The sequence below is a fragment of the Pogoniulus pusillus genome, chromosome 31, assembly GCF_015220805.1.
Source record: "Pogoniulus pusillus isolate bPogPus1 chromosome 31, bPogPus1.pri, whole genome shotgun sequence".
NCBI lineage: Eukaryota > Metazoa > Chordata > Aves > Piciformes > Lybiidae > Pogoniulus > Pogoniulus pusillus.
The window spans coordinates 573,758-597,981 of NC_087294.1; the positions used below are offsets into that span (position 1 = coordinate 573,758).

A 24,224-nucleotide genomic window follows, 5' to 3' on the forward strand; every position below is an offset into this window, starting at 1 on the left:
CAACCTGTCTAATACTTAGTCATTTCTCAGCAGCTTTAATCATCCTCTTGTCATACAGTGCTGGCTTTTATTTTGACTCTCGATAGACTTAAAAGACTGCACCACCAGAAGTTGTTATAAAAGTGTTTTGTTTTTTCATCTGAGTTTGCCTTTCCTGTGTCACATTTTGTGCTCTGTGATCTTTGCTGTCCTGGGGAGTATACCTGCCCTGATGGCTGTTGGATAGGTGGGAGGGATTTTATTTTCAGAAGTACTTGGAATCAGTTCCAGGAGGGAACCCAGGAGAGTTTTATGTCCATATACATTTGATTTGGAGTCCTTTGTCTTCTGACAGTGGATTAGTGGAAAGCTAATGATCCTTGGGCTCTCGCACTTAATTGGTGTGTAAGTGTCTAAGTCTCTAATTCTTTTATTAAAAAAGTATTTACCTTCTCTGAATTGGAAATGGGAAGCTGACTCCTTAGCTTTGAGAATCACACCCAGTACCTTGAGTGATCTGTGGGACCTATGTGGAGGATTAGGGATATGAAGGAATTAAAACTTTTTTCTGACAGTCATGGAAAATAGATATGAAAACTTTATTGTCTGTTTAGCTTTCAAGGACTGTTGTTGACACAAAACCTGTGTCAGAACCATGCTAGGCATGGAATTAGGTGTGTTAACTGGAAGCTTTGCCATCTTTTTTCTTGCTTTCACATTCAGACGCAATGAGTTGTTGTGTCCAGAATGCATATCTAACATGGATGAGGTTCCCCAAAAAGTTAAAATGCATAGAAAGTAGTTTTTGTTTCACAGTTTTTATCACATTGGTGAGAACTATCAGAAAGTAAAGAAGGCAGGAGTTGAGCCATTATTTTCTAGGAGGTGGAGAGGAGAAAAAAAAATGTCCTCATTTTATGTTTTTTTTTCTTCTTCTCCAAAACCCACTTTACAGTCAACATGGTTTGGGTCAATAAATAGCTGTTGGTGTGTTTGCTTTCAGTGGGCTAGTGGCTTCATTCAGTGTGAAGCAGACCACAGAAGCTCCTAATTGGATAGCTACAGCTGGCACAAGTCGGTCCTTGGGCACATTTCTCAAGAGCTTTTATGGCTCATCTGCAGTTACTCAGTTATTTAACCTTGCCACTGACCAGCTGGAAGATCTGATGTCAAGTTTTCACTTGGCCTTTTACTCCAGAAAGCTGAATAGTTATCACAATTACCTTTCCTGTGGTAAGATTGTAAAGTGTCTCTGTATTTGTATGCTGCAAATTAGCAGCAGCTGTTTCTTTTTTAGTATAATGATAAATACCTTAACTAATCTTCCTTTCAGATATTTCTCTTACCCATTACCTCCAATTAGTGCATGTACATGTTTCTGCTTTGCATGAAACAGAAGACAAACGACTTAGGTAGCTGTTACAGTTTTGTGCTGCTAGCAACTAGTGAAGAACATCGTTTTTCATCTGAGAAATTTGGTCCAAACTCACTGCTGAATTGATCAAACAGCAGGAAAAAAGCAGGCTTACAGATCTATTCAGTAAGCATGCTGCAAACTCTTGTTTTTAATTCAAATTCTGCACTATGACTATCAAGAAAAAAGAATGTATTTATTTTAGTAAATCAATAGGACTAAAACCTCAAGTTTCATGAAGAATCTGCTAGGCTTAAAATTTGCTATTTTATTTAATTGAGGTGGCCTAGATGTTCACTGTTTTATTTCTTAATTGCTCCAGATTTGTAAGTGAATCAAATCAGTTTTATAAACTGGGTTGTTGTGTTAAGAAAAGATTTTGTTTGGTGCTGGTTATATGAGCATTCATCGAGTTATTTGTTCTCCATTTTTAAGTTCTTTATTTAAAATAAGTATGTTATAATCATAGAATCAACCAGGTTGGAAGAGACCTCCAAGATGATACAGTCCAACCTATCACCCAGCCCTATCCAATGAACTAGACCATGGCGCTAAGTGCCTTATCCAGTATTTTCTTGAACACAACTCCACCACCTCCCTGGGCAGCCCATTCCAATGCCAATCACTCTCTCTGGGAACAACTTCCTCCTAACATCCAGCCTAGACCTGCCCTGGCACAACTTGAGACTGTGTCCCCTTGTTCTGTTTCTGCTTGCCTGGGAGAAGAGACCAACCCCGCCTGGCTACAGCCTCCCTTCAGGTAGTTGTAGACAGTAATAAGATCACCCCTGAGCCTCTTCTTCTCCAGGCTAAACACCCCCAGCTCCCTCAGCCTCTCCTCCCAGGGTTTGTGTTCCAGACCCCTCACCAGCTTCATCGGCCTTCTCTGGACACCTTCCAGTATCTCAACATCTCTTGAACTCAGGAGCCCAGAACTGGACACAGGACTCAAGGTGTGGCCTGACCAGTGCTGAGTACAGGGGAAGAAAAACCTCCCTTGTCCTACTGGCCACACTGCTCCTGATACAGGCCAGTCCTACCAATTAAGCCAATCTGTAGCTATAAAGTGAAAACCAGTAATAATTTAATTTGCCTTTTAAACATGTTTTCCTTTTCAGATTTGGATTCCAGTTAGAGTAGCTGGGAACAGCACCAGGCTGCTTCTCCAGGAAGTGATGGAGTGTCAGCCATTCTGACAGAGCTGACATGCTGATGTTTCCTTCTGTTTTGATCCAAACTTCTAACGTTAACATATTTAGAAACAGAACTTTATTTTTTGCTAATTCCATAGAGGGAAGCCTAGATTGTTTTACTGACAGTTTCTTTTACTACCTCTTTGTGGGTCATTTGAGGCTTGCAGATAATGGAGGTCTAGAAAATGCAGAGTGTGAAGAACCATCTCGTTCTCTCACTTCCCGCAAGGAAACACTTGCTGTTCTGTAGTAGAGATCGGTTTTACTGTTTCTGTGTCAGTCTGTTTTGTGTGAGGCCAAATGGTCTGCTTAATTTTCCTCTGAAGTGTGTTCAGACATAAAGCTCAGAAAGGGGAAATTAATTTCTGTAAATGTTAAGGAGCAGTCTGAATCTGGGCTAGGAGCAAGCCCTAATGAGGCCAATATAAAATTTATTGCATAGTTTATTAAATACATACAGAAAATTTGCCCAAACTTACTCACAGATTCTGTGATGTGCCCGGGTGGCCAAGAGAGCCAGCGGCATCCTGGCCTGCATCAGGAATGGTGTGGCCAGCAGGAGCAGGGAGGTCATTCTGCCCCTGTACTCTGCACTGGTTAGACCACACCTTGAGTACTGTGTTTGGTTCTGGGCCCCCCAGTTTAGGAGGGACATTGAGATGCTTGAGCGTGTCCAGAGAAGGGCAACGAGGCTGGGGAGAGGCCTTGAGCACAGCCCTACGAGGAGAGGCTGAGGGAGCTGGGATTGGTTAGCCTGGAGAAGAGGAGGCTCAGGGGAGACCTTATTGCTGTCTACAACTACCTGAGGGGTGGTTGTGGCCAGGAGGAGGTTGCTCTCTTCTCTCAGGTGGCCAGCACCAGAACAAGAGGACACAGCCTCAGGCTGCACCAAGGGAGATTTAGGCTTGAGGTGAGGAGCAAACAGGTAGTGAACAAAACAACAGCAGCAGCAGCAGCAAGCGAGCAAGTTTGCTGGGTTTTAAGCATTTTGATGAGCGTCTTTGACCAATAGCACCAGATAAAGCCCCCCTAGAGCCAACCCTGAATTATTTCTGCAAAGAAGGCAGATGTGCAGCCCAGGATCGGTGCCCTCTGTTTGTCAGGAAACGAAGCAGGCTGCGGAACGAGGGCAGATGTGGTGTCTGTGGTGGACTGAGAGGCGCAGAGGCTTTCGGCTGCTCTCCCGCATCTGCTGCCCAGGAAGAAGTGGGAAGGGGGCCGAGGTGGGTGTTCAGGCAGGTGTTTAGGGCATGTGGTGGATATGTATTCTAGGTATAATCTGGACCTACTGCTGCAATAGCATTCTCTACTTGTGGCCACATGCTTTTGTGTCTCATCTGTCATTCTGATTTGCACAGTTTGGTCGTTCAACACAGCAAAATGAGCTACTGCTTTTTTTTTCACCTATCTGTGTTCCAGTTCTTTAAAAGCAGAACACTTTCTCTCAAAATCAGAGTCATTTAGGAATAAATTGAAATATCTGTGTTTTCTAGACATAGAGTGCTAGGTACATGTTACTTTTTTTTCTAAGCTGGGCACTGGATTTTACTGTAGAGGGATGTCATGACTGCCTTTTAAATTTAGTCCGTGTGAAATTTATGCTTAATGTCTAGTCTAAGTTTTAGGGAGGAGTAGTACTTACTGTAATATATTGCACCTTTTGTCCTCTAATCACCACAATAAGGTACCTCTTACAATCTTGTGCTCTGTCCATTATCTACCTCTAGTCAACTCTGTTTCTGCCTCCTTCCTGTCTGTTGCATATAAAAGTGTCCAAGTTTTGAATAATACCATCTCTGATTGTTGCTAGCAATTGATTTGTGTTACTGATTCTGTCAGGAAATGTGTACAGCTATATTGCTTTCTGAAGTCTCAGTAACCTTTGATTCTTCTTATCTTTTGTTCCCACGAGCATCTTCATGCTGATCACCTAGTAATAACTTTGTTTCTAGTCTCTCCATTAAATAGGGAGAATATTTACCTGTTGCCTTTTAAGTGTATTTAGAGCAAAATCACTATATTTCTTGCATGCTCTGTTGTGCTAGTTTGAAGCAAGCTGGAATGCTTTGGTAAAAGAACTTGATAACAGGCAGTGGAATGAAGACATGGTGTCTCCTTCTCTCACAGTCATGCTGAGAACTCTGGGAAGAAGAAAGACTTTTTCTCCATTTTGTCTTTTTCTTCTGCCTTTGCTTTCAGACCTGGTCACATCTCATTAACCTTGCTCCCACTAACCTTGCTCCCTAACCTCTTGGCCGCACCTCTCTTCTTCCTGAGAACTGGGGTAAGGTTGAGAGGGCCGGGGGAGGTGTTGGGGTGGTTTGAGAGCCCCTCCTGGGGACTCAGGTTTCTGGGAGGGGAGTTGTGCTTCTGTATTGTTTATCCTTTGTATATTGCTGTATATAATTGTATATAACTGTATATATTGTAAATAGCTGCTTGTAAATTCTGCTAGCTGTAAATAAATTGCTTCATCTATATTCCCAGGGTCCGTCTGAGTTAGCTGGGGCAAATACAAAGTGGGGGGGGGCGGGTAAGAGCCCAAACCATCACATCTGTAAATACAGCATGGTAGAAGGCTTGGGGTAATATCTTAGTTCTTTACACAACACTGTAACACAAGAAAGCTTGTCCTTTGTGGTTTATCAGCATGCTTTCTTTTTCACCTTTGAAGCATAAGGTTTTGTTACCTCTTTTGACTGTAAGTGCAACTCGGAAGTGTTGCACCTTAGAACTGACTTCCTTAAAATGTGGACCCTTTTGTTTTTTAGGGAGTAACAGGGGCTCTGGCAGTTCTCATGAAAGATGCGATTAAGCCCACGCTAATGCAGACATTAGAGGTGAGTATGGTTTATGATGCCTGCCCTTGTCTGGCTTTCACAGAGTCTGTCAGCCTTTATCCTGAGTCTCTCCAATGGCCATGCTTAACTTATAAGGCTCAAGCCAGGGTCATGTCCCTGCAGGCACTTTAGCAAATGTTCATTTGAGTATGTTGACTACTCAACTCTGTCTGCATTTGTACCTTTTTGGTGTTTGGGGCTAGCAGGGCATTTGTTTGGGGTTTTTTTAGGTTTGTTATTTTCTTTCGCTGTGTGTGTGTTTGTGGGTTTGTTTTCTCTTCTCTGAGACTCTGGCTTTAGTTGTCATTTTGCTTACTGTTGAAAACAAGCTACAGGGCACTAAGGAGCTACGTCTGAGCCAGCTGGAAGGCAAGTTGTGCTTCCAAAGAGTAGATTTCCTTCTGTTTCATGTCTCACTCTTCTAAGGAAGTTTTCTTTTTATGTTGTCACATGTGTGTGTCTGTGACGGTTCCTACAGCGCACTGAAGCTGTTCTGTGTTACAGTTTGTGCCTTCAGAAGCACAGGAGAGACTTTTTGCCTGTGTACGTTTGTGGCTGTCTGAGCTTAAGTGCCTTTAGGAACACCACCGAGTCACAGAGCTCCAGGAGCTGGAGTGTCCAGGAGGTGTACCAGAAAGTGTCATCTTTGCATTTCATGCCCATGTGTCCCTATGAGTCTGGCTGAGACTCAGTTCTCTTCCCCTCGCCCTTGCTCTCTTCTCCCTGGCAGGAGGAGCAGGTTCTTATCTCCCTGGGTGGGGGGCGAGATAAGGCCTGGCTAGCCTTGGCGACACTGCCAGTTAGTCCTGGAGCTTCTTAATTGGGCCTGGAGTTGACAATGTGAATTTTGTGCTGCGTCACAATAGCTTTTGGTATGAGGGTAGGGAGGCACGGGGAGGTGTGGAGGGGTGTGCGTTAAGGCCTGGGATTTAGGGGTTTGTGTGAAGCTTTGGTCAGTGAGATTGTTATAAGCTCAAGTCAAAGGGCTGGGCCAGGTCTGACTATGGATTTCTTTGTATTTTATATGCTTTGCTATGCTCACCACTACAGAACTGTAGCATTGTGGTATATGAACTGCACTTCCATGTAAACTTTCCAATTCTCCAGTCCTTTGTGTGAGAAGTTTTCCTTTGGCTCTGTTGGAAGAGGTAAAAGGCAGTCTGTCCCACTAAAAAACACATCAACATCTGTTCAGAAGGAGATTGTCAGGTACCCTGTCTTGCCATAGTGCCTTCAGAGACTACCTGAAGCTTTGCTGGCCTCTGAGAGGAATGTTTTACCCTTACCATAGTGAGCTTTCTTCCAACAGCTCAAAGAACACAGCATTGTACGACATACCTTGGCATCTAGGCCATCTAGTATTGCTTTTCAATAGTAAGCTGAATGATGAGCAGTGCTCACGAGGAGAGGAAGGAAGATCTCCTTCTATGCTCAGGTGACTGCTTGGTGGCTGTGGGGAGGCCTGTGGGTGTGCTCTGTCTGGACTTCAGCAAGGCCTTTGACGCTGTCCCCCACAGCAAACTGCTGGCTAAGCTGTCAGCCCATGGCTTGGATGATAACACTCTGTGCTGGGTTAGGAACTGGCTGGAGGGCCAGACCCAGAGAGTGGTGGCGAATGGTGCCACATCCAGCTGGCAGCTGTCACTAGTGGTGTCCCTCAGGGATCTGTGCTGGGCCCCATCCTCTTTAACATCTTCATAGATGATCTGGATGAGGGCATGGAGTCAGTCATCAGCGAGTGTGCAGATGACACTAAGCTGGGAGCAGATGTGACAGGGTTGGAGGGCAGAAGGGCTCTGCAGCAGGACCTTGACCACCTGGACAGATGGGTAGAGTCCAATGGGATGGGGTTCAATAGCTCCAAGTGCAGGATGCTGCACTTTGGCCACAACAACCCCATGCAGAGATACAGGCTAGGGTCGGAGTGGCTGAGAGCAGCCAGAGAGGGATCTGGGGGTGCTGATTGATACCCACCTGAACATGAGCCAGCAGTGTGCTTGAGCGTGTCCAGAGAAGGGCGACGAGGCTGGGGAGAGGCCTTGAGCACAGCCCTACGAGGAGAGGCTGAGGGAGCTGGGATTGGTTAGCCTGGAGAAGAGGAGGCTCAGGGGAGACCTTATTGCTGTCTACAACTACCTGAGGGGAGGTTGTGGCCAGGAGGAGGTTGCTCTCTTCTCTCAGGTGGCCAGCACCAGAACGAGAGGACACAGCCTCAGGCTGTGCCAGGGGAGATTTAGGCTGGAGGTGAGGAGAAAGTTCTTCACTGAGAGAGTCATTGGACACTGGAATGGGCTGCCCGGGGAGGTGGTGGAGTCGCCGTCCCTGGAGCTGTTCAAGGCAGGACTGGACGTGGCACTTGGTGCCATGGTCTGGCCTTGAGCTCTGTGGTAAAGGGTTGGATTTGATGATCTGTGAGGTCTCTTCCAACCCTGATGATACTGTGATACTGCGATACTGTGAAGAAACACAGGGAAATAACAAAGCTGTTTTGGAAAAAAAATACCTTTGAATGAAAAATAATGTGTGTTATTGAAGCCATCGAAGATGCATAGAGTATTTCACAACGATTTCTGGTATGGTGAAAACCTGAAACATGCAGAAGATACTAGAGCAACCCTTGGTTGTTAAAAATGTTTTGTTTTCTACAGCATATCAAAGTGATTACTTTTTTTTTTCTTGCTTTTGTGTCTGAATGGGAACAACTTCCTAATATCAGGGGATATTAGAAAAATACAAGGTAGGACTGTTATTTACTATAGCCATCTTAATTATTTTCTTCTGCAAAGAACATTTGTTCTTTCATGTAGCTGTGTGCAGATATATGTGTGTGTCAGAATTTAATATAATACCCAACAGCAGAAACTAGAGGTCACGTAGGACCAAGAATGTCAAAGCCAGAGCTACATACTGTCACCACTAACATAACATTGTGTGTGCTAAGCATCACTGACAAGGTAGTTTTGGTTTTGAGGGTTTAGCTTTTGCCACTCTGTTTGCAATTTGCACGTCTGTTAGAATATAGTGTATTTTTATTGTAGTGTTCTAAAAGGCAATTATAAATGTCAGAAGAATTTCTCTTGATAGGCATTTGGTTCTGAGACATATTTGTGGGGTTTTTTTCTACCCACTGATTTTTATGTGGTATTCTTTTCTCCTCTAATATGTGCTATAGTTGAAACATCAATCACTGTTGCTAGTTAGGAGGACCCTGACCCTCTTTGTTTTGCCACGTGGCCATCACCCACGAGGTGGACAAAGCCCATTACCATCAAAATTGGGTTGTATTTACACATTTTGTATTTGCTTTCCCTTCCCTATACCTTTGTAACTTCCCTACCTCAGATACCTTTTTAATTTATTGTTAAACTTTTAACTTCCAAATCAGAGTGATATTTATTTATTTGGGTGTGCTTACCTTTTCCTCTTCCTTTCTTTGGGGAAAGAAGGGGGAAGAGGGAAGGGCACTCTATAAATTGTTATTTGGGTCTATCAAATTTATTTGAGTCTCTGGGTATTTAAACTAGAACCGAGACAATTAATTTGCTCTTGTGCAGAGATGCAGTAGCCTGTGCTGTTGCTGCCTGTGCAGTTGTTGCTGTTCTTGAGCCTCAAGGTTGTGCCATATCCCATTTTGTGAATAATACCATTAATTTTTTTTAATTATTCATGTTAGCAGCTTTAAGAAGTGCTCATTTTAATGCCTTTGGTTAGTACAAAAGAAGGGAAAGAAGATATTTTATCCTGCACACTTGAATGCAGTACAGTGATCTGCTGTGAGATTAGAACCCTCCGGCATGGACAAACATCCTGGTGTACTCTCAAGGGTAGATGTATGTAACCTCCCTTCTGCTGCAGGAATGACATATTTCTGATGAGTGTGTGAATTGCAAGCCTTTCTTTTCCAAACAGAAACCAAGGAGAACTGAAGCCTAAGTAAACTTGAAATAATCCTGGTAATTAGCATCCGAAACAGGGACCTCTTAAGTATTCAAAGAGGCTACCAATAGTGACTGGACAATATAGTCTTAATCCCTTCAGGGAAAGCAAGTAGAAAGATCTTTAGCAACAGCACCCTGACTTGACACCAGTAACATCAGAAATGGTCTTGTAGTACACAGGAAGAATAATAAGATTACAGAGAACACAAATGCAGTTCAGGCTGTGCCATAGGCCTGTTCTGCAAGTAGGGGTGAAACTGGTCACCAGAGTAAGTCTTTCAGATCAATTTGGTATTGGGGAATGACAAGAAGGCTGTCAGAGAAGAGGGAAGCTGGAGATGCCAGCATATCAAGAGCGTTGATTCTGCCACCTTACGCTGCTCTGGTAAGACCTCATCTGGAGTACTGCATCCAGCTCTGGTGCCCCCAGCACAGGAAGGGCAGAGACCTGATGGAGCAGGTCCAGAGGAGGGCCATGAAAATGATTAAGGGGCTCAAACACCTCTGCTATGAAGACAGACTGAGGGAGCTGGGGTTGTTCGGCCTGGAGAAGAGGGTACTTTGGGGAGACCTAATAGTGGCCTCACAGTACTTGAAGGGGACCTGTAAGAAGGCTGGAAAGGGACTACTTACCAAGGCCTGTAGTAATAGGACAAGGAGCAATGTTTTTTAGATCAGAGAAGAGTAGATTTAGGTTGGACATTAGGAAGAAGTTCTTTACCATGAGGATAATGGAACACTGGAACAGGTAGCCCAGGAAGGTGGTTGAGGACCCCCCCATGGAGATATTCAAGGTCCAGGCTCAATGGGGCTCTGGGCAGCCTGAACTAATGGAGGATGTCCCTGCTTACTGCAGGAAGGTTGGAATACATGACCTTTGGAGGTCCTTTCCAGCCCAGACCCTTCTGTGATTCCATGTTCTGGATGACTTCTATCTGCTATTGTGAATTTGGAATAATTCAAAAATAATAGATTCTTTGGGTAGCTGTAGCTGTGAGTAGGCATTGCAGAGATAACTGTACTCTGTGATATGGTGAAGAGCCTGTGGATGGGTAGGTGGGTGTTATGTTAAGCTGTAGAGGTCTGAGGAGTTGCTTCTAAGGATCTATGGAAGGGGAGAAGAATGACCTAGTTAGTAGATTTACATGAGCTTTGTATGATCACCTGCACTTAGAAGAGATTTAGAAGTTCAAAAAGGACCAAATGCCAGTCCTAGATGGAACTGAGCTGGCAACAAGCATCAGCACTTTTTTTCCACATGTAAATTGATGTGTGTTGTTTAATTTGCTGCTTTTTAAAGAGGTTTCTTGATGGGCTAGTGTAAAATGATGCCTCCAGGTGTTGATGATTGACGATGTTTTTGTACACAGGAATGACAGTAAGATCTCAAAATGGGGCATGTAGGGCACTCTACCTGCGGTGAATGCAGGCTTCAGTGTGGACATCAAATGTCACAGAATTGAGATCACTTTGTTAGCAATGTACGGAATGATTCCACAATGTTCATCCATGTTTGTCATGATGCATTTGTGCCCTCCTGAACTGATCCTCTTCATGTTTAGCGTTTATTCGTATCACGTGTAACAGAGCAGCTGCTCTATGGGACAACTCTTTGTAGTTGCAGGCTGTTCTTTCTCGGATGGTCTGCTGGTGTTGCTTTAAAGATGAGGAGAGGATGATACTAAGTATTATAAATATCATTCTAGCAGCCAAATCATTTCAGCTAGTTTATTGACATTCAGAATATATATTCTTCTGCTAAAATTTGGGACTGTGAAATTTCCTGGACTGAAAACAGTCAATGGAATGCATGCATGTGCCAGTGTTTGTTTTTATTAAGAGTGTAAGGAAAATAAATTACACTTTGATGCCTGGGATGGATAGACTGATATGGAGCTATTGAAGCTGGCCTGAGAAGACATTACCATCATTCCAGAGTGTACCTGAGGCTCCCAAGATTCTGCTGGAGTTAGCTCCCTTTATTACCTAAACTGTGATTATTCTTCCAGGATTTCCCTCATAAAAAGCCCATTCAATTAACTCTTCTTTTTCACCTGGTGGATTTCAGAGCTCAAGAGGAGCATCTGTCCATGTCAGTAGTTTAGTAGCACATTTGGGTTTCAGATTAGTGACAGAGGACCTCTCAGCTACTGATATTCTAGATGTTGGACTCCATAGTCCAGATTTGTGTTGTGTGGATGAATTCTTGGAATCACAATTGCACAAGGAATGTTGAGGGAGACCCGTCTGTGTAGCTGCCTCTATGGCAGAGCTGCCCTGTCATCATCTGTGCACACATCTGCCCAGGTGCGTGCTGTGCTGTAATGATAGCAACCCTGTACTTGGTTACCACAAGAAACTGAGGATTTGGAATACTAGAATTAAAGTTAGTGTGCAATAAAGCATAAATAAGAATAAATCCTGTTAATTTCAGTCTGGTAGCTGAAAACTGCACTCAATTTGTTTGTGCAAGGATAAGTACTGGGATAAAATAAAAGTCTTGAGCAAGTGTCATGGAACTGAGTTTAGGGGAAGTTCGGGGAATAACATGCGAGGCCGATTTGTAAAGGTTTAAAGTGATTTATTACTAAAAATACTAGAAATCCCCTTCCCCAAACTTATGTGTAGCTATCCCTCGTGAGTTCTTGGTTCGCGGTTGAGAATTGAAATGCAGAATGGCTAAAATAAAGAGAGTCCATTATTTAAGGAAAGCTCTGAGTCTTGAGAAATTATTCAGTCTTTAAATAAAAAGTTTATCAGTTACTCACTGTCCAAATGCAGTTCTGAAGAGTTTTAAAGAAATTACGAATTGCGTTGCGCTGGTTGAGCCTCCGCGGGTCTGATCGAGTCGGGCATCGGCTCGCGAAGCTAACGGGGGTCGGGCGCTGTCCCGTTTCGTGCCAAGCTGGCTTGTAGCTTCTATTGCTGCGATATTTGTGCAGGCTTGGTATCATTCAGAAGAAGAGCAGGGTTAAGATCGAGGTGCAGGGTTATTGAGAGTGAGGAGAAAGCGAGGGTGCTCAATTAAGGCAAACAGCATTTTTATGGTGTTCAAAAGAGGTGTGCTCAGGCGATTTTACATTAATTTTACAGATTGGTACAAAGTTATAATCAATTCATACAATTGGACAATTCTTACCATAAACAACCTACAGGACCACCCAGGGGTCAGCCCCCAACAGGTGGTCAGCGAACTATGGGAACCAAGGTCTTTTGGCTCAAAACAGAGCCAATGTTATGTCTCTGCCCCCTCGGGGAAGAACTCTCCCAGGGCTGTCTGGCTCATGCAAGCAGATAGAAAATATTGTTTTAGTTTTCGATGGCTGGTACCGTGTGAGCCACGACTTAACTTGCAATTAAGACCTTTGCAAGGGGCTCTGCTCCCTTCCATGACAGGAAGTAAAGCTTAAGTTGGTGGAAGTAGCTTCCATTTTATTTTGTGTACGTTGTAAGCTCTTAGAGATAACTCTTTGGTGCCGAAATCCTGTGAGAAGCTCTGAAGACATACATAGTTCAGGTTAAATCTTTTGCATAGATATGTAGAAGTCCAGTTCCTATTGCATTTTGTTGTCAATAGCAGGTAGAAAACAAGGGGGGAATTGTAGGCAAATGCTACATAGTGAGTGTGTTATGGTGATAATAATATGCATAATTTCTTTCCTTACAGGGAATGATTTCTGTTTTATTTACTTTTTCTGCTCCCATTGCACTGTTTCCTTTTAAATATGTATAAGGCAGGGTTGGTATTTTTTAATGTTGTACCTTAGTTGTCCTTTTTGTGTTATGTTGGGTTCTTTTGAGAAGATCCCTGTCCATATGTGTGCGAATTATCCTTTTACCATTCGTGAGTAAAGAACACCCCAGAAATTTAAATCCCTTGTTTTCTTATGTGCTAGTTTGAAGCAGGCTAGAATGTCTTGGTGAGAGAAAGTAGATAATTGGCTGTGAAAGGAAAACAATGGCTGTGTCTCCTTCCCTCACAGTCTCGCTGAGAGCTATGGGAACAAGAAAGTAAACATTAGATAACACTTTTCACCATCTTCTCACTCTGCTTCTGGCTTGAGACTGAGCTACATCTCCCTAACCTCACTGCCACTAACCTTGCTCCTTAACCTCTTGGCTGAACCTCCATTCTTCCTAGGACTGGGGTAAGGTTGAGAGGGGCAGGGGGAAGGTGCAGGGGTGGTTGAGAGCCCCTCCTGGGGACTCAGGTTTCTGGGAGGGGAGTTGTGCTTTTGTATTACTTTTACTTTGTATATTTCTGTATATATTGTAAATATCTGCTTGTATATTGTGCTGCTGTAAATAAATAGCTTCATTTATATTCCCAGAGTCTGGCTGAGTTAGCTGGGGCATTTTCTAAAGTGTGGGGGCCGGGTAACAGCCAAACCACCACATCTTAGAACCCGGTGGGGGTTGGGGGAAACCAAACAGCCACTTCCCTGCCACTGAGTCTGCTTGCCGCCTCCGCAGCCCCCAGGCCCCCGCCAGGACCGGGGAGAACCAAACTGTAGTCCGGCCCCCGATGTGTCTGAGGGACAGTGAAGCAGCCCCTCTTTAAAAGGTGTGAGGAGCCCTGCCCTAGAGGAAGCAGTGAGAACAGATGCTTGTTGGCGATGTGTTTGGTATGATTCCCTTCAGTTACACAAGTACTTCTTTAAGATGTCTCCGCTGTAACGTGATTGTTCAGGTTGCCTAGGGGACACGCAAACCATTGTCAGTGCTGATGCTGTTTTCTTCAGAAGCTGGTAGCGGGAGGGGAGTGACCAGGGTGTTGTTACATGGTTAAGAGCTTCCATGTTGTGGTTCCTGAGACTGTTGTGTGTGGCCTGCATCACTGGTTCACACGACACTGTCCTCCCAGATTGGTGTTTCTGGTCAAAATTTGAAGAATATTGCCCACTCGCTTGCCTGAAACTTTGAGGCTTGGCAGTAGCTCCTACATAATGTGTGAGGAACGCTGATGGAGAGGTAATCTGAAGTAGTCTGCTTTTCTTTAATTATCTGGGAATGTTTTTAAGTACTAACATAAGAATGAGGATTTGTTTGCTTAAGTATTTTGTAGTAAGATAGCTGAAGTGAGATCCTTCCCTCTGATTTCACGTTCTGGCTTGGAGAAAAGGTAGCAAATAATATATCTCACCAAACCTGCATCCCCTGCTATGTAGATACTGTTGTTTTAATTTTTCTCTTCCTTGTCATGCCTGCCAAAAATGTAACAGGGAATCTGGGTTTTGTTTGCTCTCTGACAAAGTTCTCTATGCCATTACGTTTACTCCTTGCCTAGTTTGCTGTTTTAGATTGCTCCCTGCTACAGTCTACTTTCCTTGCATATTTATACAGTGTCTAGTGTAGAGAGCTTTGGCTCTGCATCCAGGGTTCCCAGGCAGTCATCCAGCAGCAGCAAACGCTTTTTCCGTTGTGTATCAGCTTCCTCACTGCGCCCCAGCCATGTCCCCTTTCTTCTTCTCCTCCAGCTCCCTAGCTGTTGGCTCTAGTCTCTCATTGCTTCCACTGGCTGCTTTGCCTGCACAGGAATGGCAGTTACAGTAAATGAGGAGAATGGAAGCAGAACAGGATAGAGCAAGGCAGTAGCTGAGTTCTGTTTGTGTACCCTCTGCAGCAATGCACTTGATGCTGATTGTAGTCCATGTGCCAGAATAGCATGCCAGAGCATAAGGGGGGTGGAAATATGAAACAGCACAGGATTGGGCAAGAAGTTGTGGAAGTTACCTACCTTTCTATGGGTGAAGCAGGTCCTCACATCTAGGCCTGTCAGTAAATGGGGTCTCAAGCACCTGAGATATGCCTAAGCCCCCTGAATTATCTAACAGTGCTTACTCACTCTGTGTGCTTTTCTGATTTATATATAATCTTGATTAGTATGCAAGAGTATTGAGCTTCTCTTCTTACCTATCCATTAAATTAATGATGCCCTATTTTTTTTATGATTTAGGGAACACCAGTATTTGTTCATGCTGGACCTTTTGCTAATATTGCACATGGAAATTCTTCTGTTTTGGCAGATAAAATTGCCCTTAAGTTAGTTGGAGAAAAAGGATTTGTAGGTAAGTAATTTTTTTTTTGTTGTAATATGATTTGTTAAGTTGGCAAAGAGTGGTGTAGGTGAAGTGATAAAATAGCAATGAAAAGTAAGAATGCTACTTCATTTTGTGCTAGTATTAATCTTAAATAATCTTAAAGTGAGCGTGAGCATACAAAAAAAACCCTGAAGCATTTCTTCTCTGGCCCTGCTCTTTGTCTCAAGTGCTCATGTCACCATCTTGAGACTCCACCAGATGGCTCAACCAGCTAAGTGACTGGATTGTGTTGAAAGAAGTGGCCTTTAGTTCACTGTGTTAGTTTTCATCTGATCTCTCTTGATAAACAGAAACCATTCTCTTTTCCTGCTGAATTATTTCTCTTGCCAATTCAGCAAACTCGGCCACATCAGAGGTCGGGTATTGCTGAGCCTATGTGGAGAAACAACAGAGAAAGGGCGGTAGGAAAAAAAGGAGTAGGACTGCATTATTTTGGTGGCAATGAGCCATTAAGTTGCTCCAGCTGCATTGTAAAACCTCATCATGAGACTCTAATGTTTCCATGCAGGTAGGGAGATTGTACTTTCTTAAGGAATTCAGCCTAAACAAGCAATAATAGACCTCTAGAACTTTTACAGTTGCAGGCAAAATAAATTTGTGACTGGATAGTGAGCTAGTTTCATAAAAATCTGAGTGTATTTAGAATTAATAAAATGAAGGAACATTTCCTCTTTGTGATAGTAATGCCTTTGCACTGCTGCAGTTGTTCTCTTCTGTATCCTGAATGCCCAAGTGGGTTTATACTAATCCTAAAGTTAAACTTAGCATACCTGTGGAAGAATGCTCATGAAATCATACAGTTTCTAGTGCTATCACCCTTAAACTAGCACAGAAACATGTATAAATATGCTTATGTCATACCAGCATTTTACTGCAAATTACATAAAAAGAAGCAAATCTGAGTATTGTGTCTGTTTAGATTCATTGGTGATCAGAAAGAATGAGGCAGTTGTTTATGTTGTTACAGAATGTGTACTTCTTGTTATGTTATGAATCAACCTGTGTAGTTCCTGCCAGACAACATAAAGGTTTCTTGTACAAAGTTGTTGATTAATAGACAAGAAAATGCAGGGATATCTTGCAGAGACCTTTAAAAGTAATCAAAAATGTAACAAAAATTGGTTGTATATCACGTGGACTTTGAAAAAATTGCTCTAAGGAGATGTGTCATTCTGCTGTCCTCTGATTATCAGCAAAAAAGTTGAACAGTGTCGCGGAGGGGTACTCTGCCTGCACCACTTGTGGCAGGAGGGAAAAATGAATTGGTGCGAGAGGCTATTTTGTGAAAATATATCATTTGTTAACCTCAATATTCTGAACTCTTGCCACCCCCAACCATGGAATTTTAATATTACCTACACGGTTATGGACGGCATTCTAGGAATAACATCAAACAGTAACTATTAATAACTATTCAAGCTATAAACAAGAGAGAGGAATTTCCCTGCAGCAAATGCCGCTTGGGGTCAGTATGCTGTTTGCCCAGTAGATGGGCCTGAGCTCTTTGTGCTCCATGGCAGAAGGCAGTAGAGAATTACAGAGGCATTAAAGCATTTACTCACAAATTCTTACTAATTGTCAATCCCCCTCTGGGGCTACGTCACAGCCTATACAAGTGTCCAATCTTCAGGGGACTCTGCCCAAGGACACTGGCTGGAATCCTCCCGGCTTCAGGGAACAGGAGAATCTTCCTGGCTTCAGGGGAAAGCACAGTCTCTGACCTTGTGCTGCTGGCTTCTGGACGCTCTGCCCAGGGATTCTTAGGCAGGACCTTTGGGTGCAGAGGCAGGATGTCATGCAGTCTCGGCACGGTGTCCCACTGGCCACGCAGGCCGATCACGTGTGGACAGTTCAGAGTCTGCTCCTGGTAACTGGGCAGCAGTGGAGCTCAGCAGGCAGTGATAAAGCGGCGGGCGTGCAATAGGGTGCACAGCTGCACGGGAGGCTGAGCTCTGTAGATACAGGCAGGCTTAAGCATAGTAATGAGAGTGAGTGAGCCCTGAGCACTTTGTTTACCTGTGTACCCCTACTTATTAAATGTGGGCCGAGATTAATGGCCCTTTGGACACCAGAATGCCCAATCAGGTTGGCAGTCAGCCAAACCTTACCATAATAGGGAAAAGCCACAGGCCTGACCTCCCAAATATGGGAATCACACAGGCCTTACACTAGGCAGGCATGAGCTGGGCGTGTGGGGTCTACACAGCCTAAAGCCTGGGCAGGACAGACTTTATGGCACCAGGCCTATTGTGCGTCTTTGTGCTTGTTTTGTGTGTTTACCTCTGGTCATGGGCAGAAACACATGTCCAGGCAGGGCAAGGCATGAATAAGCCTGTTTGGGCCTATGGGCCCTCCATGACAAACATTAGTTCCTAGAGTCAGTTTTGCTAACCTTTGCTCTTCTGAATCAGTATAATTTGCAAAGATTGTTGGATATTTGCCTACAACATTTTGCTACAGCATTCTTGGGAAAAGTTTGATTCAGTATTCTGGTCTCACTTCTTAGGTTTAAGTAGGAATAGCTAGAGAAATGCTGACCTGTGTAAAAAAGTTAAACATTGCAGTTAAGTTGGTGAAACATGACGTTTTTGAGGTAGAATGGGCATGTGTTCTGTGTTTGTTTCCTTTTAACATGTATGATCATGTCAAGGAAAAGGGTTGTTTCCTCCAGTGTTACTGCTGTGCAGCTAAATGGTCTGTTCGTTTCCCTCCGGTAATCAAACATCCATTCAGAGTAACAGCATTTTACAATCTGAATACATCTATTTAATGATAATAGAATTGGTATTTCCTTAAGCCATGTTTATGGTTCCAGGGCTTTGTGAAATGAAGAGCAAAAGTATTTGAAGTAACATTTTTCATAGGCTTTCATTTCTTACCTTGTTTCTGCAGCTGGGGATCTTTACAGGTGGAGCTCTGTTTTGTGTCATCTGAATGAATGCTAGAGCCAGTCTGGAGTCTTGATCCAGGTTTTAGAGCCCAAAAAGTAACATCTTGGATTTGGATTCTCCTGCATTCACTGCTTCCCTCAGGCACTGAAGCATATCTTTTTAAATTTCATGTCTTTTTTTTTTGTCTTACCCACCTGTTGGCCTTTAAGACTCTTTTTTTTCCTTTCTTCGTCTCTGGCCCCAGTTTCTCTGCTGGGAGACAAAATGGCGAAGAGAAAAACCTTCGTGTCTTGCCAGCTAGAAGCTCTTGTTCATAGTTTACACAACATAAATCTCTGTGAAACTGACCTCAAAGAGGCGCTGCCTTTGCTCTGCTGAGCAAAGAATTTCAGCAGATCTTTTAGATTCTTGTTAGAGCATTAAAAGCACTAGTTTCTAGAGTAGCATACTTAGATAAACTTTGCAAGAAGTCACAAGTGTAAATGGTCATTCTAATGGTTGTAATTACCACAAGTTTATGGTTTAATAAATCCGTTGTTTCTAGTAACAAGTCAGAACACGTGGGCAGAGACTAGATGTGGCACTTGCTAATTTATTGAATACTGTCCTACCCTAATCTACACAAATGAAGTCTAAAATGGCAACTACGAAACGTGCACTGGCCCACACTGGGGTCACGTCCATGCAGGCAGAGACTCCAGTGCCTTGCAAAGCAGGTAATAAGAAGTTCTGTTGCGTTCTTCTTAGTGTAGTGTGCACCTGAACCTCATACAGCTGTTGAGACTTGGCTGGAAAAAGCTCATTCTGTAGTTAACTCCAACAGTAAGTGCAGGGCAGCTATGCTGCGTTTCTGTAAGTAGCTGAACAAGCTTACATTACCCTCTCCTGCTAAAATTTTCACTGCTCTGTGTTTCCCCTTTGCCGCTATTCTGATCCAATTCATTGTTTCCTCACATAGAACCTGGCAGTCTTTAGGTTCTTGTATGAGCATTGGGGTTCATGTTCTGCCATGTAGGTTAGTTGCATAAATTTGTGAAAGAGTTCAAGAGGTGTTGAAAGTGCTGTAAGTGGCAAAACTGCATGGCTGGAAAATGCATTTTAGGAACTGAGCTATGAGATTTGCTCTTAGCCTTACGCAAGTTCAGTCCAAAGCAGAAACATAAGAAATCTGTGACTGGATCTGCAATTCATTTCCTGTATGGTGGAATAAATGCCTTGATCTTTGTATGCTAGCTCACTTAACGTGAGATGGGATAAAGATATTTTTAAGCAATTATGTATTTATTTTATGTATTTGTTATTTATTATTTTAATTTGTGCTTCAGTCATAGTTATTTTAGAGCAGAACCTCCTGCTGGATATCTAGACAATATTAAGATGAATATCATGGCCTGATCTTGCACAAGTTTAACAAATGCAGCTATTCTTTATTTTGTGCCCTGCCTTAAGCAGCCTCTGTCCTCCAGCTGCTTGTTTCTCATCTTGTGGAACTGTGTCGGATTATATAAAATTAATAATCTATGTTAATTTTGTTACCCAGGTGATGATTGTTAATGGCTAGGAAAACTGTTTATAGCATTAAAACTCAACAGAAAACTTATTTACAAGGTTCCAAAATGCACAGTTTGGAAATTTATACATGCAGGGAACAGGCAAAACTAGATCACTTATTTCTTAAAGCAGAAAACGCAGCATTGTGCTGGACCAGAAGAGTCTTGCGATTAGTTATACTACTTATCCCCTAGAGGACACAGGAGCTTCTTTCTGCTTTTGGCAGAAGGCAATTAATGAATTAGAAGAGGCTGTAAGTATTTACTGCAAAATACTATCAGGCAGTACCCAAAGCATGTGGAGGGGTTGCTGCCAGAGTTTCTCAGGCTCTTTTCTCAGGAGCTGGGAGTCTATAGCTTAATCTCTGACCTGGTTCCTCTTGATTCCTGACTCAACAGAAGCCTTCCAGAGAGAGCAGGCAGGATACAATGAGGAGCAGCTGCACAGCATGCTACCTGCTTATCCCTTTTATTAATATCCACCCAAGACTAATGGGGCTTTGAACATACATTAGCCAGTTAGAATGGCACTTTGCCAAGCCTGACCATATTGGTTGAAGCCAAGGCTTTTCTTTTCCTTTCCTGCAGTTGCCTCCACCAACATTGAAGGAGGGGGAGCAGAGAAACATGCCTGGGCAAGCCAGGGCATGGATAAGCCCATTTTTGGCCTACCTGGTCTACCACCACAGAAAACTCTCGCTTGCCAGCACACCTGTTTACAGAGCCATATGATAAACTAAGCTGGTGAGTTGGTCTTTCTTGAAAGCTACAACAAAAAAAATTCTGCTTCCCCTCAGGCAGTGAATGGCTGGGTAAACAGCTGTATGTGTGATAGGAGAGTGGGGAGAAAATGCTGCCTAAGATGGTGTTTTGCTGAAATGAACAGTTGCAATATTATGTCCTCATTTGGACCTTTAAAGTGCCAGTAAAGCTGCTGTGGATGCACTGGCGAATCAAACTGAGCCTGCATTGCCAGAGCTGCTGAGCCTGTCTCCTTCCTAAACCTATGCTCAACTATTTGTGCTAGATATCCTGTCAGAAACCTCCAATTGCACTTTTTGTTGGCTTAGTTTTCTGCTGACTTAATACAGAAGTGGTTCAGCCCAGAGTCACAAGTACAGGGGAGCCGATGCAGGGAGGATGAGTCACAACTGTCAGCAGTGAAAAACCAGTCTGTTGTGTAGATCCCGCTGTCGTGTGACCGTGTGCCATGCCAAGGCAAAAAAAACACATGCCCTCCTAATATTTTCTTTTATCTTTAAACTTTACTTTCTCTCTTTATCCTGCATTTGTTGTTTCTCTGCTTGTTTTGCAGCTGGAATTGCAATGCAACGTGCTGTGCCTTTTTGGTAGTGTCAGTTAACAACAATGTAGACAGCCTGCTTTAAAAAGAAATCTAAATAAAGTTTAACTTTGAGTCCTGGCATTAACTCTCACTAATAGAAGGCATTCCCTGCTTCAGTTTCTGGATATCCAAGTCATCACAGGGCTTCATTAAGTTCAAGAAAGTCTAAGCCTTTCAGCTCAGTTTGGCCTGAACATTGCTGCTAAGTTCAGACAACTCAGTCGTTTTGCTCTAATTTCAAGTTGTCTTGCTGAGTTTTACTACTGATTTTTTAGCAGTGTGTCTCAGTTAGGATTGGACAACTTGCACTTGTTTGTCTTCTCAGGCCAGCTTCTGATTTGGGCCAGCTTGTCTGCAAATTCCCCCATCCTTGCTGTGAACAAGCATGGTCTGTTGAGGATGGCTAAGCAGTGCAGGCAGCACCTGCATCAAGCAGCTCATGTGCTGTACAAGGCAGCTGTGCCAATGACCTGCAAAGCGTTGTGGTCCCTCAGGCACCTCTTTAGCCCACTGGCAGCAGCCTGAAGTCTGTTTCTGACATTTCATTTTACTTTTGTCAGAAAGATTGCCTAAACCAGCCTGTTTAAACAATTTTTCATCACTTGCATTTCTTTCAACTTAATTGTTAGCAGGAAGAGCTGATGTCTCAGCAGGGGCAAGAAAAGGAGCCTGAGGTTTAGGCTGAGCCCTGTGCTATGACTGAGTGGGGTAAGGTATCTCTATCTGTGTTAAGGCAATTACTTCTGTTGGGTTGTTTTGGTTTGTGATGTTGACCTCTTTAATTCCCGTTTTGTTCTTTGTTGATGTCTTCTGATGCAGGAATGCCAAACTGCTATCTGATCTGAATATCTCCTTAACACTGAATGTTACACCTAGTGTACACTGCACCTGAAATTTTTACTGGCAGCCTTGAGGATGAATTTGCCACTTCTTTAAAGCCTTCATTTTGCTCAGATTTCTTTTTGTGCTTGTGTTTATTTGTTTGTTTCATTGTTTGGGAGAATGTATTTTGATTTCCTGGAAGTCCTCTTCTGAAATTACCTCCGTGCTTCATCTTTCTTTTCTTCCGTAGTTTTCCACCATTACCTTGAGGAAGATTTTAATTGTTCCAGAAGCATCATGGCAGTTGGTATTTTCTTTTGGGTTGGGTTTGATTTGTGAGGTTTTTTTAGGGGGTGGGGTTTGTGTTTCGTTGGTTTTTTGGCAGTTTCCAAGGAGGCAGGGAATTCTTCATGTAATTTGAAAGCAGACAAATGGTGAGAGGCTCTCTGCAGTTTTCAGGATGCCCATCTCAGGTTAGGGGGAGCAGAGGGAAGTGCGCAAAGAAACATTGATGAGGTATGAGGTAGAATTTATTCCAGTTGCTGACGCCTCAGATGTCTTGCTAGAGACAAAGATTTATTTAGGGAGAAATGCCTTGAATTGCACCCACAAGTGGAGGAGACTACTAGAGTACAGCATCAATACTAACTTGTCACAGTTCAGGCATGCCAGCAGGACAGTGTTCTGCAATCCTTGTTTACTCCCATGGGCATGTATGCAAGCAGCCTTGTTAAGAAAGGAAAGGAGAGATACCAATGCACCAAAAACCAGGGAAATTTTGGTAACTTTACCAATATGGAATGCAGTTAGTTGCTTTTTGTCTTGAATCTGTTGATTGGCACAGAAAGAGATCTTTTCTGGTGCTTAATACACTTAACATAGTAAAGGGCTACTTGCATCATACCTCTCTGCCACTTATTCCTCTCCTTGTGTTGGCTTAAGGCAACAAAATAATTTCTGTATCACTCATATTGTTTTCTTGATACTTTGTTAAGGATGAACAATTAGGCTTTTGTAGTCAGTGAATGAAGGCTGCCCAGGAGGGGTTTTGAAGGATTAAAGGAGGAGAGAGGAAGAAGAATGAGCTTTCCCAGAGTCATATTTGTCAGTGTGTCAAATTATTGCAATAAACAATTCAATAGATTCGCCCATTCATCTCTTTAATCCCTTGAAGGTGTTTCAGCTGATCAGAAGAAAATAATTTTGCAATCCTCAACCAAAGTCTTTATGAGATTTGCTTTTCAGGCTCAGACTGTATGTTTGGACGTTGTTTTCTTTCCTACTCTTAACAAGCACATCCTATTCAATGCTGAGATTACAGACAAGGTTGAGTGTGACTTTGCCTTCGGTGGTCTCCTATCAGGTAAGAGAAGAAGAGATTTTGCAAGCTGTTGGTGCCTTTCTTTAGAAAAAGGTTCACTTTCTGTGTTGTTTTTTTCTCTTGTTGGTTCCCTTAGTGTCATTGGAAAGACTTTGTCAAACATTTTTTTAAAAGGTAAAAACTCAAGTAGAAGCAGTGAATTGATAGAATCATAGAATGGTTTAGGTTGGAAAGAACTTTAGAGATTATCTACTCTAACCTCCCTGCTATGGGCAGGGACACATCTCAACTAGACTCTGTTGCTCAAGGCCTCATCTAGTCTGGCCTTCAACACCCCTATGAAGGAGGCATCTACAACCTCTCTGGGCAGCCTATGCCACAGTCTCACCACCCTCATAATGAAGAACTTCTTCCTGAGATCCAGTCTGAGCCTACTCTCCCTCGGCTTAAAACCATTGTCTCTTGTCCTGTCGCTAGACACCCTTGCGAGAAGTCCCTCTCCAGCCTTTCTTCAAGTATCGGAGAGCAGCTGTAAGATCCCCCTTGAGTCATCTCATCTCTGGGCTGAACAACTCAAGCTCTCTGAGCCTATCTTCATAGCAAAAGCATTCCAGCCCTTGTAGCATCTTTGTCACCCTCCTCTGGACTCACTCTAGCCTTTATTCTAAGCAGAATACCAGCACTCTTGGTGCTCAGCTGGTCTGTTTCTTTAGCACATACAAAGCTGCGTTTCAATGAATGTTCATGTCACATGTTCTCAGAGTGGACTGGTGTCACAAACTTATAAACCACCTTATGAAAGTCACATGTTTAACACACTACACAAATCA

At 43.2% G+C, this 24,224-nt stretch overlaps 1 protein-coding gene across 8 annotated transcripts in view; it reads left to right on the top strand.

Moving 5' to 3' along the window:
- The window catches only part of MTHFD1L (methylenetetrahydrofolate dehydrogenase (NADP+ dependent) 1 like), a 214,957-nt gene that overhangs the window by 63,909 nt on the left and 126,824 nt on the right, over positions 1–24,224 (top strand). For 6 of the 8 annotated variants that reach the window (XR_010307993.1, XM_064169397.1, XM_064169396.1 and 3 more), the window contains 2 exons: positions 5,358–5,426; positions 15,321–15,432. Coding sequence is in view for 7 of the 8 variants with exons in the window: in XM_064169397.1 (XP_064025467.1) it covers positions 5,358–5,426; positions 15,321–15,432 (181 nt within the window). In the remaining variant the exon portion in view is untranslated. Of the gene's footprint in view, positions 1–4,801; positions 4,871–5,357; positions 5,427–15,320; positions 15,433–21,823; positions 23,437–24,224 lie in introns of those variants that run through there. The other 2 variants (XM_064169400.1, XM_064169402.1) reach the window with 2 other exon arrangements.